At 42.4% G+C, this 15691-nt stretch overlaps 6 protein-coding genes across 6 annotated transcripts; 3 read left to right on the forward strand and 3 right to left on the reverse strand.

Moving 5' to 3' along the window:
* The first annotated feature begins 89 nt into the window (after positions 1–89).
* Positions 90–3002, forward strand: EAF02_004597 (uncharacterized protein). Its single transcript, XM_038900645.1, has 6 exons — positions 90–343; positions 1097–1219; positions 1274–1299; positions 1347–1754; positions 1806–2260; positions 2316–3002. Exons 1-6 carry the CDS (start codon positions 304–306, stop codon positions 2737–2739), a joined length of 1476 nt encoding a protein of 491 aa, XP_038759157.1. The 5' UTR covers positions 90–303; the 3' UTR covers positions 2740–3002.
* EAF02_004598 (uncharacterized protein) lies at positions 3003–4871 on the reverse strand. Its single transcript, XM_038900646.1, has 3 exons — positions 4623–4871; positions 3428–4563; positions 3003–3317 (listed from the first exon to the last, which is right to left on the reverse strand). Exons 1-3 carry the CDS (start codon positions 4780–4782, stop codon positions 3114–3116), a joined length of 1500 nt encoding a protein of 499 aa, XP_038759158.1. The 5' UTR covers positions 4783–4871; the 3' UTR covers positions 3003–3113.
* A 531-nt stretch (positions 4872–5402) lies between these two features.
* Positions 5403–6611, forward strand: EAF02_004599 (uncharacterized protein; the record flags this gene model as incomplete). Its single annotated transcript, XM_038900647.1, has 1 exon — positions 5403–6611. One exon carries the CDS (start codon positions 5403–5405, stop codon positions 6609–6611), a length of 1209 nt encoding a protein of 402 aa, XP_038759159.1.
* A 3971-nt stretch (positions 6612–10582) lies between these two features.
* EAF02_004600 (uncharacterized protein) lies at positions 10583–11995 on the reverse strand (the record flags this gene model as incomplete). Its single annotated transcript, XM_038900648.1, has 1 exon — positions 10583–11995. The coding sequence occupies one exon, from the start codon at positions 11993–11995 to the stop codon at positions 10583–10585; it is 1413 nt and encodes a 470-aa protein (XP_038759160.1).
* A 1109-nt stretch (positions 11996–13104) lies between these two features.
* Positions 13105–13843, forward strand: EAF02_004601 (uncharacterized protein; the record flags this gene model as incomplete). Its single annotated transcript, XM_038900649.1, has 3 exons — positions 13105–13216; positions 13272–13500; positions 13600–13843. The coding sequence occupies 3 exons, from the start codon at positions 13105–13107 to the stop codon at positions 13841–13843; spliced, it is 585 nt and encodes a 194-aa protein (XP_038759161.1).
* A 201-nt stretch (positions 13844–14044) lies between these two features.
* Positions 14045–15436, reverse strand: EAF02_004602 (uncharacterized protein; the record flags this gene model as incomplete). Its single annotated transcript, XM_038900650.1, has 1 exon — positions 14045–15436. The coding sequence occupies one exon, from the start codon at positions 15434–15436 to the stop codon at positions 14045–14047; it is 1392 nt and encodes a 463-aa protein (XP_038759162.1).
* Positions 15437–15691: the final 255 nt, after the last annotated feature.

Below are 15691 nucleotides of genomic sequence, written 5' to 3' on the forward strand. Positions count from 1 at the left end.
GGCCCGTGCTTATTAATCAAGCTGTTACTGGGCGGTTGAGCTGAAATCTGATCCACCATGATGAAGTCACGGCGGGGAGTCGAGTGAAGTCCGAAGAAGACAACCCATTTATTTAAGTTTCACCCAACACAATTTCAATCCTTTCTCTCCAGAAAACTTTTGTAAAATCAGCAACAGCGACTTCTTTATTTTTCTGCTCTTGTATTGCTTTATATCCTCCATTTCGCACCTCAGATCCTAGAATCTCTTCAACTCTTCTTTTATACCCTTTATTTACAAATCTATCTTTGAAAATCCTTCAACATGGTGGGGTTAGGTCCAAGAAAGCCCCCTTCCCGTAAGGGTATGTATAACTTCAACTTTCCCTTTGTCAACTCAGAATTCTTTTGGCTCGGCCTCCTCGGTTTCGATGAGAATCTCAGAATGTGATCTACATTCACTTTTTGTTTGTGAATGGACAGGCTGTGCAGCTTGATACAACCTATTATGATACACCTTTCAATGCCTCCTCTCATAAAAGCGATGTCAGCTTGAAAGCAACCAGCTGTTGGCATTTCAAAGTCAAATTATCACACTCAAGAACTCAAAGCTTTCAAATCTACGAAGTTTCTAGATAAACCATTTGCAATATGTCGACAACTTCATCCCCTATTCTATCTTCAGTTCCTCTCGAGGAGCTCCAAACACCATTACCATGCAAAGGTTGATATCTCCTGATCCCTGTCTTTATTTTTACTCGGCCTATTATTATTTCAGTCTAGTCTAGTCTACCCGACAAGTGTTCTGCTTAGATTGGACTAAAATTTTAGCGTGTGCTTTCTGAGCAGCACCAGGGTGTCTTGGTTTTGATCCTCTTTTCAAAAAACACCAAGATCTTCTTAGGCAGAGCTTTATTGAAATCGTCAATAACGGTTGATGTTGTTTATGTCGCCCTTGTCTGTACGGTTGAGGTTATAGACTCCAGCCCTTGATATGGACTGCAAAACAACAAAAAACTTTATTGCATGAGTCCATCTCCATGACAGAATACATTTTTGATCATAATTTTATAGCCTTTAAATAGAGATTAAATTTGCTAACTCATGGCATCACATAGGTTCCATGGCTGATGTTCCAAAAAATTACTTGGAACAAATCAAGAAGCTTGAGCAACAGTTCACTGTTGACACCAAGAAACTCAAGGAGATCACTGAACACTTCGTCTCTGAGCTTACAAAAGGTAATTCTTGTGTTCTCTAAATGCGATACGAGCGCTGTGCTAATTTCAAATCAGGTCTAACTGTAGAGGGTGGAAGTATTGTATGTTCTTCGGATCCGAAGTATGAGTTATGACTAATTTTGTTTAGCCCATGAACCCAACTTGGTGCATGACATTCCCAGATGGTTATGAAACTGGTACATTCCTTGCCTTGGACATGGGAGGTACCAACTTGCGTGTCTGCGAAATCATCTTGACTGATGAGAAGTCCGAGTTTGATATCATTCAATCAAAATACCGCATGCCAGAAGAGCTCAAGACTGGTGAGGCAGATGAACTTTGGGAATATATCGCCGATTGTCTTCAGCAATTTGTTGAGTCCCATCATCAAGGTGAGAATCTTGGAACGTTAAGTCTCGGTTTCACCTTCTCCTACCCAGCTACCCAAAATTACATTGATGAGGGTATTTTGCAAAGATGGACCAAGGGCTTCGATATTGCAGGTGTCGAAGGTGAAAACGTTGTTCCAATGTTCGAGGCAGCTCTTGCCAAGAGAGTAAGTTGTTTAGTAGCATTCAGAAGATAACGCTTGCTAAGAATTCATCAGGGCGTTCCAATTAAGCTTACAGCTTTGATCAATGATACCACTGGTACCTTGATTGCTTCCGCATATACTGACACAGCCATGAAGATTGGTTGTATCTTCGGAACTGGTTGCAACGCTGCGTACATGGAAAACTGCGGCTCTATCCCAAAATTGGCACACATGAACCTACCTCCTGACACCCCAATGGCAATCAACTGCGAGTGGGGTGCTTTCGATAATGAACACAAAGTTCTCCCCCGTACTCCATACGATATCATTATTGATAAAGATTCTCCACGTCCTGGTCAGCAAGCATTCGAGAAGATGATTGCTGGTCTTTACCTTGGAGAACTTTTCAGATTGGTTCTCGTTGATCTTCATGACAACAAAGATATCCACATGTTTGAGGGTCAAGATATTGAAAAACTCCGAAAGGCTTACACCTTGGACTCTTCATTCTTGTCTTTGGTCGAAGAGTATGTTCCCATACATTCATATCTTTTAATAATTAAATGATTAACATCTATCTAGGGACCCATGGGAGAACTTGTCAGAGACTGCTGATCTTTTCCAGAATAAGCTCAGCATTAGAGCCACTGTTCCAGAACTCGAGCTCATCCGTCGCCTTGCCGAGTTGATTGGTACCCGTGCCGCCCGTCTCTCCGCTTGTGGTGTTGCTGCCATTGCCAAGAAGAAGAACTATGAGACTTGCCACGTCGGAGCTGATGGATCTGTCTTCAACAAATACCCCCACTTCAAGGCTCGTGGTGCTGCCGCACTCCGTGAAATTCTTGATTGGCCTGCAAAGAAGAATGCTAAGGAGGCTGACCCTATTGAAATCTTGGCTGCTGAGGATGGATCTGGTGTCGGTGCAGCTTTGATTGCTGCTTTGACCCTCAAGCGTGTTAAGGAAGGTAACATGGCTGGTATCTTGCACCCAGAGAACTTCAAGTAAACAAGCGTGCCAGTTCTTGTACCGAGATCTCCAAGTTAGAGGGTGTTATGAAATGAAGCGAACATGAATACCATAGACAATAAGTTATGGTCAATGTTTTGAGAGAATGATCCTATCGCATAGGAATGCGTATGTAGACAGATGACTTGCATGGCTTTTTTTGCTTTTCCCTGGTTGCACATGGCATTCGTGTTGTTAGCAAATGATAGCTTTTACAAATCACATACAAAGAACGATATATTTGCAATCTATCTATCATCTGAAATTGATTTCTATAACCTGGGTATCATGTATGCCCCTTTTACCCCGAAAGTCAAAACCCAAAACTATAAAAACCCAAAAAATCTGTATCCAGAGCATCATTATCAATCACATCATAAAATATATCTAAAATTCGGCCCGTCGTTTTCTCTCCCTCCATTTGAGTCCTTCAAACTCCCATTTCCATTTCTATTTTCATTTTCATTATCGCCGTTAACGCCATACTTTTCATCCAATTTTCGATTTTCATGTGCAAGTCGGAAACGCAAGGTCATTGCTAAAGCGCCGTTGAAGAGCATGAAAGCTGCGCAAACCCACTAATAAGAAAATGACGATTAATATATTTTTCTCAATCCCCCGCTTTCACGTCGAAGAATTGGTTAAGAGCAGAGACAGAGACGAAGATAGTGGAAATAAATGAACATACCATTCCTTTGTGATAATAGGGTCCTTCACTACTGGGATATAACCTCGTTCCCAGAAGGGGGTCGCATTGACCCACCACATTTAGAATCGCAATTCCTGTACCTCGTTTACTCTCACTCCCTTGATTGTTCATTACCCAGGGAAGGATATTTCCAATTGCTGGGAAAATGCCCGATGCGGCTAGGAATACTCCGGCGTAGCGAACTCCTGTGCTGGTTGATACGGCGAGCATTATATATCCAGTTGCCCCTATGAGAGATAGGATAAGGATGGTGTATCCGCGTTGTGAATACTTGTCTGCAAGCCATGTTGTAAGAATAACAACTAGGAATGCGAGGAAATAAGGCGGAGCTGAGAGTCCTTGCGCAGTAACGCTTGAGAAACCCATTGCGGCAAGAATGGTAGGTAGGAATACTGGCAGAGATGCAAACGATACGTTGCAGGAGAAATACATCAATGCTGTGGTCCAATTTTTGATATCGAGGAACGCGGCACGCACTTCCTGCCATTGGATTCCGTGTGGTCGATTGGAATCCGTGGTACCTACCTGTCGAACCTTGCGTGCTTTCGCAATGAGTACTTCCTCTTTCGTCAGAAACTTGGCCTTTTCAGGACTATCGGGCATGAGGAACCAGGTAAGAACACCAGCAAGAATGGCTGGCAAGCCTTCGACGAGGAAAAGCACACGCCAGGCCGCAATGCTTTCGAAATGCCCAGAAGTAATACCATAAGCTAAAGCACCAGCAAAACATGTTGCCAAAGGAGCTGCCCCAAGGTAAAATCCACATCGAAGTCCGAGTTCATTTCTCAGATAGAAGAAAGATAACAGGAACGTGATGCCTGGTGCAAAGGAAGCCTCAAAAGCCCCTAGGAAAAATCTGGCAGCCATCATTCCAGACCAGTTGTACGCAACAGTTTGCAATGTTGCTGATAATGCCCATCCCACTACTGTTATGGCGCCCCACATGTGCGGTGGGATGATTTTCCACATTAACACCAATGGCTCGAATACAATGTATGATATATAGAATATAGTGAGGAGCCATTCGTAGCTATCAGAATCGAGATGCAAGTCATCCATCATACCAGCAATTTTCGCATTGCCAATGTTCGAACGATCAAGATATGCTAGGAGATCTTTTGAAAATGATTAGTTTGATGCCATTGACTCCATCAGAGTTCCAGGAAAGACATACATAGCCCAATGATCAGAGGCATCAAGTGCCTATCTATTTTCCGCACAACTCTTCTCTCCATCTCAGTGTCAATTGCTGGAAACGACTCATCTTGCATCCACAAATCCAATTGACTTTCAACATCCATCTTCGTACCCTGAACATCTTTCATGGTCGACATACTCTCGTTGTTTGTGTCGACACAGTGCGAAATCGACGACACTTGTATAAGCTCTCAACTGGAGTAGGACGATATATCTGTATCACATCGGAACACAACAGAAACTGGACTTACCGTTTATATGGACGTAGAAAGAATAAGAGTCATACTCACGGTACACATCATTGCTATTGAAAACTAGTCATAATTGTATATGCACGATAGCTTCTTGAGCTTATATTTGTGATAATCATTTGTAGATCCTTGTCTGTTCGCAGAGCTAAAATGGGGTAATCGGCAGTATGTTTCCGGTTCCTGGATGGTCTCTATTCATCTTGATGGGCTCGATGAGAGGGCTAGAGAGGTCGAATTCATGTCTTAAAGTCTTGTTGTGTCGTTCCTAAATCTTTCGGATAGATACATAAGATAAGCCGAGACATTGTAAATTGCTGATGTTGCTCATCAGGAATTGAGTTCACAAGATTAATCGGACCCATGCAACACCGATCTGCCAGTCCCTACCGCCCTCTCTCCGCCAAATCCATTGACCCCTCCAAAAATTATTTCCCCAGCATTCTGAAATCCTAAAGATTTCAAACATCTTATAAAGTTATAAAGTTTACATAAAACTAACCTTCAAAATGGATGACCCAGCATTTGCCCCCGAAACCGATACAACTACCCAGACTATCCTCCTCGCAGCCTCCAACCACGATCTCGCCGCCCTCAAACCCCTCCTTCGAGTACCCGGCGCTGCTTCAGTTCAGGATCCCGAAACTGGTTTCACACCTCTTCACGCCGCAATTGCATCTTGTGAAGATTCCCCCTCTACTGAAGATTTAGAGGCTGCGAAAGCGACTATTAAAGAATTATTTTTGTCGGGAGCTATATGGAATGATTTAGATACGAACAATGAGACACCTGGATGTCTGGCGTGGAGATTGGGCAGGAAGGAATTATATGAATTGGTTGTGGAAGCTGGTGTGAGAGCGGAGGTTTTGATGAACTTGATGGGTGGGTATGAGGAGTTGAGTGATGGGGATGAAGACGAAGAGGACGAAGTAGAGGGGATGGAGATAGTTGTAAACGAAGAAGCCACAGACGAAGCAGCAGAAGAAAATGAGGCAGAAGAGCCAAAGAAAGACGTCAATTCCGCAGATTATCTCAAAAGCAAACTCGAATTTACAGAAGATGCACTTCTCGACGCTGATGCTAACGGTGTAATGATGGCATGGGAAACATCCATCATGCAACGTACTGTCGATCTTCTTATCCCCTCCTCTTCACCTCCATTACGAATCCTCAATATTGGTTTCGGAATGGGCATAATAGACACGATGTTCGCATCCACGAAACCAGCCAGCCACCATATAATAGAAGCCCACCCTGATGTTCTTACACACCTACAAGAACCAGGTCATAAATTTGGAAAAGAATGGCAAGCATCTGCACCCGAAGAAGGAAGCTATAAAATTCACGCTGGTCGCTGGCAAGAGATTCTACCAAAGCTGCTTGAAGAAAATCTTCAATTCGACGTTATTTATTTCGATACATTCGGAGAATCTTATATGGAGCTCAAGAAATTCTTTTCCGAATACGTCATCGGCTTATTGTCTGAAACTGGAAAATTTAGTTTCTTCAATGGACTAGGAGCAGATAGAAGAGTTTGCTATGATGTGTATACCAAAGTCTCGGAGCTGGATCTGTGCGATGCAGGATTAGATGTTGATTGGGTTGACGTGGAAGTCGAGGAGCTTGGGGGAGAGGGTGAGGGTGAATGGAAAGGCGTAAGAAGGAGATACTGGGTTTTAGACACATATCGTTTACCAATCTGTACTTTCATGGGATGATATAAAGAGCAAACTGCGGAAAAGTTTAGATGGGAAGGAAAATAGAAGTTGATACCCTCTTTGACTAGTTTCAATACAATTATCTAGTTGCTATATACTACATGGCAATCTATTATTATGAGATTTCCTGTACATCTAGGAATACTCGTTTAGCTTCTCGTAAAATTCATGCATAAAGCGCTGTTTAGTAACATCCTCTCTCGATTCGCTAGTATCGGTTCCGTTATCAGATTCATTTAGGCTGTAGATGTATTGTGCACCTCAGAGCCTCTCCGCCAAAAGATCTTTTCTCGCATTTCAACTATTCTTTACATTACACCATATTATATCCTTCACACACTTCCGTTTGTTGCCAATCGTAACTCCTGTCATATTACCAGTAGACTCTGAGCTTATGATTAATAGCCCTTGGTGGTTATTAGCAGATGTTCATTTCCCCTCAGTGCCCAAATAACAGCTTTCTGTTGGATATCTCAACATGGGGTAAGATTAGAGTATACTTTGAATAGCTCTCTAGTCTTGTTCTAGTGGTTGTGATTCCTGCCTTTAATTGGACTTCCTGATTGGTCTTAAATACCCAGAAGATAGTTGTTGCACGTCGCTAACCCTTGCAGTCTTCAAGTAATCAGTATTAGTAGATGTTAGTTGATATTGATCGACGCTACTCGATCTTGGCCTCTTTTTAGTGCTTGGCTAATTGGTGAAGATGATCTTTATTGCACACCGTCAATCTGGCACCTATAGTTAGATACTTGTTAGTCGCAGTAGTATCCTCTGTTCTCCTCAAAAGATAAGAGAATGGCCTATCAGAGAGTAGTAAAAGGGGTTTCGCATGCCGTAGCCCCCTGTACGTTTGATAGATTGCTTGTGAGGTGGGAAGATTGGGTCGACGTCGTACACTCCAAAATTAATTTTGGCTACGAATGCAGGAATGCAGGAATGCAGAACCTAAATTCAACCACGTGTAGCCAATGTTCATTTGTGAAGGCGACAACGATATGACTTATATGCTTCAATTGGAAAATGGTGCAGAAATAATGAAAAAGGTACATGAATTCTTTGAATTTTTCCTCTGACAACGTTCTTCGATGTTTGAGTCGGTTGATAACACCAAGCTTGGAATATTGGCTTGTACTAGTCATCTCGTAGAAAATCGTGTTAGATAGACTCACTTTTCTATACATGTTGGCTATCGATATCTCCTCATACTGTGAGATCTCTCCTGATTCTGACTGGTTGAATGTTTCCTGGAGATCTCTTCTGCTGCTGTGCATGCTGCAGAAAATATATGATGCAATGACGTTGCGATTTTTATTCGTGGAAATCTAATATTCTTCACGGGTGAATGACCAGTCGCAATTTGAAAGTAGCACAACCATTAATGATCGATATTCTCAAATCACTTTCATCATATCATTGTTCGCATTCAGGATGATTCGAATTCTTTAAAATATAAGTGCATTGGTTAAGAAATTGAATCTAAAATATGTAAACGACCACGACGAACTTCCAGGAATCGTGCTTCGGCAGACTCGGCTTCACCTGACCATTTATATGACCGAACCTTAAGCTAGGAACTAGTTTGTCCTTAGTCCAGAGCTAAGCGATCTTACAATATATAACTCCCTCTCCCCATGAACTTCATTCTTTTCTACTTATCGTTCGTCGTAACATGAGAGTACACAATTCCCAGAACTTTCAGGCGCAAGTTTTCTTCCCTCTCAAGTGAGTGAGTCCCAAATCATCAAACATACAATGCACCTGCAGGGTTGGGCTTACTCAAGGCGTCATCGAAAACGAGAGAGAATGAAATGGGAATTGTGAGAAAATGACGTCTAGGGGCACATAGGTCTATGATGAAGAAAACCAGTCCATAGAGATAATCGTGCCGCGGATTATATGGCTCTGTGTTTGATGTTCGTGAAAGCGGACAGATAACCTGGCTGTGTGATCCGAGGAGATATGACGTGGATGACTACTGGTTTGTTCCTGAGATCTGTTCTTTTTGTTCTATTTTGAGTTTTTTTCTGGGGTGCAAGGGCGCGGGAATTTTACGTCATATTTTTCTACAGGTAGATTTTGTGAGCCAGTTTGCACATTCTCGGCTCTGAAGTTCTGCATAAAAAATTGAGGACTAGTATTGAAACATCATGGAAATTGAGCACATTTCAAATGATTGATCATGCTCGACGTCGGCACTTGAACGAATCCTAAAAGGGTTGAGCTTTAGTCGGCGAGACTGGTATGTCATTACAACAACTTTGATAGGCAATCCAAAGTCATCCTGGAACTTAGACAAAAAGCGTGTTTAGAGATTTGAAATTACCTACAGATTTACTTTTAAAACACTAGGTAAGTTAACCGACCTGCATATAATATAGCCTGATCTGAGACAAATATTGCTGACCGACTCGAGTCTTTTGTTATCTAAACATCGCTAACGTAAGTCTAAATAGAGTTGAACTCAATGTCATTGAATTACCACTCGATTCGAAAAACACAGGGATCAGGCCCGTAATTTCAATATTCAGATGGGCAACAAAACCATTCAATAATCACAATTGGCCTCTATAAACATGATTTGAACATGGAGATCTGATATAAGATTTGATCTGCTATTAGCGTGCCACTTATTCGGTTAATCAAACCCGCCCACAACTTAGCGAACAAAAATGCGGCTAAAAATCACGCCATTGAGACCATCTCTAAATAAATTAGTAGCATTCGAAACACTTCTACGTTTATCTGAAGCAAAAGGTTAAACATTAGTCTGCCCACTATTATCCCAAATTCCATGGCCGAAGCAGCAAAAACATTCTATAAACCATTCTTTATCCTCTCCTTGATCTCTGGTAATCTGCGACCCAATATTTGTCTGGTGCTTTGATTTAATCATTGTTAAACCGAAGATAAGGCCCATCCTGAGCTTTAACCAACGGAGCTTTCTTTCCGCGTTCTTAACTTGCAAGAGCAGGAAATAAAAAGGATGATTCATAAATATCAGGAAAGGAAGGTGGAATCGATGATGGGAATTATCAGTACCCATTGATTCGAGAATGCTCTAGATTTGGTTCGAAACTTAGATTGATTACCAGGCTAGAGTGTTTGAGATCGGCATATGATAGAAGCTGATTATTTCCGAGATTCTTTTACTTTCTTCGCAATTTTTGTTTTCAATCCTACTCGAATTGCGATTGAATGTAAAAAGAATGTGGCCTTATCATGACAACTAATTATTCGGCTTACATACTTAGTGAGCTGGGATAGTGCATGGATTGGATTTCAACACCAGCATGCTCGATAATGAAATTTTAAAATAAATCATGAAAGGATCAAACGTAGGTAATGCACTAGGTTTTGTATCTAGGTTGATAACCACCTGACACTAATTTTCAAATAACCCACTTCCATAAGTTTAGTTTGCAATAGCTCTATAGTAGCTATACCAAAAAACCCCAGCAAAGAAACTCTACAGTTCCTCCGTGCCATTATTGAACGGACTCCCATTGTTGCTAAATAAATGAAAGAATAAGAAAGAAATCTCGATAAAGTCTTTGTCCCACCATTGTAATCAAAGAATCTCTCGATTCTTCTGATAACAAAGACAGATAAAAAAGACAATGTTAACAAAGAGGCTTAAGCTCTTTGAACCTTTGAATTAGCACCTTGGAGTCTGGAGATCTCATATTCCAAATTCGAAATCCACATGTCATGCACTTGCACCTTGTGTTGGATCACTTAACTCGGAACTAATTTGACATTTCAGCGTGAATTTATGTTTACATCACGAGTATAGATCAAAAAGTGTCGTTCGCAAAGGGGTTTTAATCACGGAAATAAGAATAGGGAATCGGATGAAATGGAATAAGTCAGTTTTTTTGTTGAATTTTTGAATTGAGATAAACCTACATTGAGACAATTGGAAGATAGAAAGTGACGGACCAGTCTTATCTTGAAAGAAACCACGAAACTTACCAAAGTCTTGCAGTCGGCCAGTGAGCACTAGGTGGAACCCAATCTCTGCTCCCGTTGGAACCGTTAGGTAGATAAGGTTTTGGGAATGGCGCCACATTCCTCTCTCTCGCGAGATCATAACGTTCAACCCAAGAAAGAAATTTGGCAAACGTGATGAGACGTCCGCTGATTCCTATTTTGTCGAAGTTTGGGTAGAATCGTTTGTTTCGATCACAATGTGCATATAGCGTTTCTTTGTTAGGACAGCCATAGTACATTGGTGAGCGACGACGGACTTCTGCTGTGAGAGTTTCATTGATCATGAGTCCAGGAACATGGAGGATTCGAACAAAACTATCAATTAAAGAGTCAGGGGGCGAGAGGTTATTCAGAGGGTAGTAAAATGAGTTGTCAGCACCTTTAGCGGGATTATAACCTCTGAAACCACTAACGTGGAGAGTACTGCAGATACGAATTCGACCGTTCTTCATTTCTTCTCCGTGTCGTGCACCATAAGATAACTCCCATCCAAAAGCAAGGCACATGATGTTGCATATTGTGTATATGCCGCAGTCAGGTTCCTTCTGGTCTTGTACCTCGCTTCGGCCGGTTCGGAGTTTCCAATCGCATGGATTGAATCTTTGACTCAATGGTGGCTCGTCTCCAAGATATATTGTAAGCATAGCAAGGAAACTTTCAACACATTGAGCACCTTCACCGCGAATGAGACCATCGTCGTCGGCGCTACAGAGATAGTCAATGGTCTTGGCTTCTGGAGAGATAGCACAGACAGCTATATGTCCAAACTGGCCCGTTTCTTCTGAACCAGTTTGAACAAGGAAGAAATAATAGCGCAACTGCCAAAATTCTTCTCGCGAAAATCTCTTGGCAAGTTCCGCCGCAGCGTGCTCTGGTCCTTGCTCCATGACCTCATGGAAGTCAGTGGACCAATAGACAAACATGGGAACAGTCCCAGGAAGATGTCTATTAGGTGTTACTCTGCTTGGATCATTGGATGGGAGAGCAGAGTGCCAACGATTAGCATAGTCACAAATGAATTCTGTCATCGCGTCTACACTTGTCTTAAGCATTCCGTTACCTGGTGCCAGAGAAAAGGAAACATCGCGATCAGATAACTTCGTGTTGGTCCCTACATTTGATTCGCTTGGCCGTGGTGTCCTCGCGACTGTCTTCATGGATGGAACAGGAATCTCAGTTGCTCCTGGTACACTATTAGCACGAGTAGCTTCGTAGTAGTTTTGATACCTGGTTAAGCTATCTGCCCATTGACATTGACAATCTTTGATAAGTTGCCCTGGAAGGGGGTGGAACATCTTCGCTCTTCCTTGACGTGAAATTGAATGCGTTGAGGTTGTTTGCGGTTCATGGAAAGGTGCATTGCGCGCGGGCAAATCATCGTCAGAACTCATGATAGCTAAGATCTGGTTTGATAAGTTTAGTGTTTGTGTGTGTGTGGTAGATGTATCTAATGAATGAATAATGTTCGAAGGTAATCTGTAAAGACGAGCTATATCTTCAACTACAATGGCATTGTTCACCTATATTATATATGCTGTTCAACTTTCATAATCAAACAAGGAACAATGAAAGGCGACAAATGGTTCAAAATCAACAAAGAAGATACATAGATGGAGAACAATCAGATCTAATTCTGCTCTATGGTTGAAATACGTGAGCTAATAGAAGAAGAGGCTCTCACTTTGTCAGTTGGAGCAGCTATAATTAGGAGTCATACGGTAGACTAGGAGATCGAAAAGATGCTTCAATAAATGTGCCGATAGAAAAACTAGCAACAAGAGCATAGTGACATATAGAAAAGACCTCAAATTGACAACCACCGCTGTGATGTCACCTAAGGAATGATTGCCACGCCATTTCTGTTGATGTACTGGTATTCAATATAGGGTTCCATAGCTTTGAAATACCTAGATGTAGACTCGCGAAGCTAGCGCAGGGACTGATCACTTGATTCTGCCTTTGCTAAATACTAAACTCATGTTGCGCCGAGCACTGTCTTTGCATCATGAACCTACCGGATATCAAGCGCCCTTTTGTTTGATGGGGGCGCGTTATAGATAGGTGATAAAATATGCGGGAATCAATTACAAAAATCAAATCTTCATTCAAATATCACGAACTAATTCAGTCATAAACTCAAAACAAATGAAACGTGTGAACATGAGATAATCAAAACAAATGTCACTGTAGCTCTGAGATCTTACAAAGAGATACATTTGTATAAATGTTAAGAGAAACAATTATGTTGTTGAAGACAGCTGCTGCCAAGTTTCGATCTACTCTGTGGTTTGTCTCCGGCGATGCGATCCCGGGATGCGGAGCAACTAAATTCCGTGTTCCCCAAACTCAATGAACCCTGAGGCACCCATGACATTGCGACCACGATTTCCATACCAATAGCTTCATTCTCACCAGCTCCAGAAACTCCCCTCATACACCGCACACCGCACACATAATCTTCCATTGAAATACTGTTGCCAATCGGCCCCAAATTATCATCATGGCGCCTAATATGTCTCTTTTCTCCGTCAATGCCATCATAATCCTCAATGCCGAAGATGGCTCCCGAGTATTCACCAAATACTACGCACCACCCCACCACAACTCATCTTGTAGGCGCCTTTCTACATCCGTTTCTGATATTATAACTTCTGACATACTCTCTAGCTCCAGCACCACCATATCCCGATCAAAAATCTCAAAAAGCATTCGAGAAAGGTCTCCTCGAGAAGACCCAAAAGCAAAACGCAGATATCATCCTCTACGACAATCGCATTGTGTTATACAAGAGCGAGAGCGATGTTATGATGTATGTAGTTGGAGGAGTAGACGAGAATGAGATTATGCTTTATAATGTTATCTTGGCTTTGAGGGATTCTTTGCATCTGCTATTCAAGTAGGTCTTATCCTTTTTGAATTATGCCCTGGAATTATTCCCTACTTCTTTCTCTCTATTGCTCGGGGCTTCGAATGAATCAAAACTAATATGTTACAGACAATCCGTAGACAAACGGACTATAATCGAAAACTACGACCTCCTTTCGCTGGCAGTTGACGAGATGGTTGATGATGGTATTATTCTCGAAACAGACCCCACGATTATCGTCCAAAGAGTTAGCAAGGCGCCTACGCAAGATGTGGTACAATTGAAGGGTATCGATTTGAGCGAGCAAGGCATGAACAATTTGGCACAATTCGGAAAGGCCAAGTTGGGGGATTGGTTGAGGCAGGGGCTGTGAAGGGCATGAACAACGAAGATCGTGTCATTGTGGATGGGCAACATTATATTTGGTTGGGAGCCATAAAAGGAGTTTAGATCGTACTGGAGTTGGGGCATATCAGATTCCCAGGCATAGGAATAGTGAAATCATAATGGGACGCAGCTTGTTCTATGGAATTGTATCTAGATATAATGAATTTTGGCAGTGATTCTTTATCTTCTATCTTTCAATGACCGTGGCTGCTTTTCGAAGCCTATTCATGACTGCGGCTGCAATATCCCCTTCATCTTTGATGCCTTCGACAAAAATGACATCACATCCTTTTTGATCCAGCTCTCGCAGCGCCGAAAAGAGACCATGGGCGATATCTTTAATTTCACTACCCAGGGCAATTCTCAAACAGTTTGCAACATGCCAGCCTGTCGTCTGACCACTCGAATCTTTGATCCAAGGTTTATGCTTTCTTGCGTAGAGCGCGAACTCGTTTGACTGTAAACCCCCTTCTATGTCTATAGTTCCCTTGTCTTTATCTTCATCTATTTGAATATCATAGCCGGCATAATCTTCACCCCCGCGTCGAAATCTCCAATTCAGAGTAGATATAATGCCAACTGTGGCTGGCTTGTCGGAAGATGAAGAATTGCGCCCAGTGTGTTCCGTCTCTTCAGCTCGTGCTGCTACAATTGAGAGCGCTTCGTCCCCGAAAAGAGGTTCAATGCCGCGCCCATTCTCGCACAATATAACCTTCGCTTTGGGGCTGTAATGTTTGTATTTCATTCCCGGTGCTCTGGGTGCCTTGTCTCCAATTTCACTTTGGTCTTTGTATCCTTTTACTACACCTTCCCAGCCATGACACTCTCGAATCTCGTCGATGCTCACACCACCAGGTCGGAGGACAACTGGAGGATCGCACATGCCATCCACAACTGTACTTTCTACTCCGACCTGGCACGCACCACCGTCGAGTATTATTTCGATCCTACCGTCAAGATCGTGAGACACATGTTGAGCGGTTGTGCAGGAAGGTTTCGTAGAGGCATTCGCAGATGGGGCGGCGAGTGGAACACCAGCGAGTCTTATTAGAGAAAGCGCAAGAGGAGAGCTTGGCATGCGTGCGCCGAATGTTGGTAAACCTGCTGTTACTTCTGGTGCCAATTTGCTTGGGGATGGATTCGGTAAAAGGACAGTCAAGGGACCAGGCCAGAAACGTTTAATTAGTGGCCTGTAGATCTCTGGGATTTCGGAAAAATCAGTATCGACGTTTTGCTTATCGGTCGAGGTCAAGAGACTGCGTAGCATGGTAAGATCGCAAACATGTATAATCAGTGGATTGTCTGAAGGTCGCCCTTTAGCCTTGTATATCCCTTTCACAGCATCGCTTCGCGTCGCATCTGCACCCAATCCATAAACAGTTTCTGTTGGAAAGGCTACAGGTATGCTTTCCGTCTTGAGGTACTCTGCTGCTTCCGCGATAGATTGTAGTCCAGAGAGATCCTTAGGGAGTTCCCATCTCTCGAGGGTTTCTTGATTATTGAATTGCCCAACCTCAGACACATTGACCGGGAGAATGCGAGTTTTAACGGCGTTGCCGTTTACTTCAATAGAAGGCATTTTGATACTAATTCTGAGAAAATTTGAGAGGAGATTTGTAGCGGTTCGTGGAATTCGAAAAGCCAGATTGAAAACGGTAACCTTTAACGTTGTATCCTACGGCTCCTCCTTTTGAATAAACCTTTGAAAAATCCTTGAGATGTCTTGAACATACTTCCTCTTCATTGAATCTTTTCAAAAACTGTGCAAATGCATTTGTCTTCTGAAGAAGTGGTGGTGGGGCAATGACTCAAAATATTTCTTAAGCCTATCTCG

This window comes from Botrytis sinoallii, assembly GCF_014898435.1.
Source record: "Botrytis sinoallii strain Bc 23 chromosome Unknown BSIN_007, whole genome shotgun sequence".
NCBI lineage: Eukaryota > Fungi > Ascomycota > Leotiomycetes > Helotiales > Sclerotiniaceae > Botrytis > Botrytis sinoallii.

Coding starts and splice junctions, on each gene's coding strand:
- EAF02_004597 (XM_038900645.1), top strand. CDS start 304: ATGGTGGGGTTAGGTCCAAGAAAGCCCCCTTCCCGTAAGG. Junction 344..1,096: donor AAAGCCCCCTTCCCGTAAGG/GTATGTATAACT, acceptor GGCATCACATAG/GTTCCATGGCTGATGTTCCA. Junction 1,755..1,805: donor AGGCAGCTCTTGCCAAGAGA/GTAAGTTGTTTA, acceptor AGAATTCATCAG/GGCGTTCCAATTAAGCTTAC.
- EAF02_004598 (XM_038900646.1), bottom strand. CDS start 4,782: ATGTCGACCATGAAAGATGTTCAGGGTACGAAGATGGATGTTGAAAGT. Junction 4,564..4,622: donor GCCTCTGATCATTGGGCTAT/GTATGTCTTTCC, acceptor CATTTTCAAAAG/ATCTCCTAGCATATCTTGAT. Junction 3,318..3,427: donor CCTATTATCACAAAGGAATG/GTATGTTCATTT, acceptor TTTTCTTATTAG/TGGGTTTGCGCAGCTTTCAT.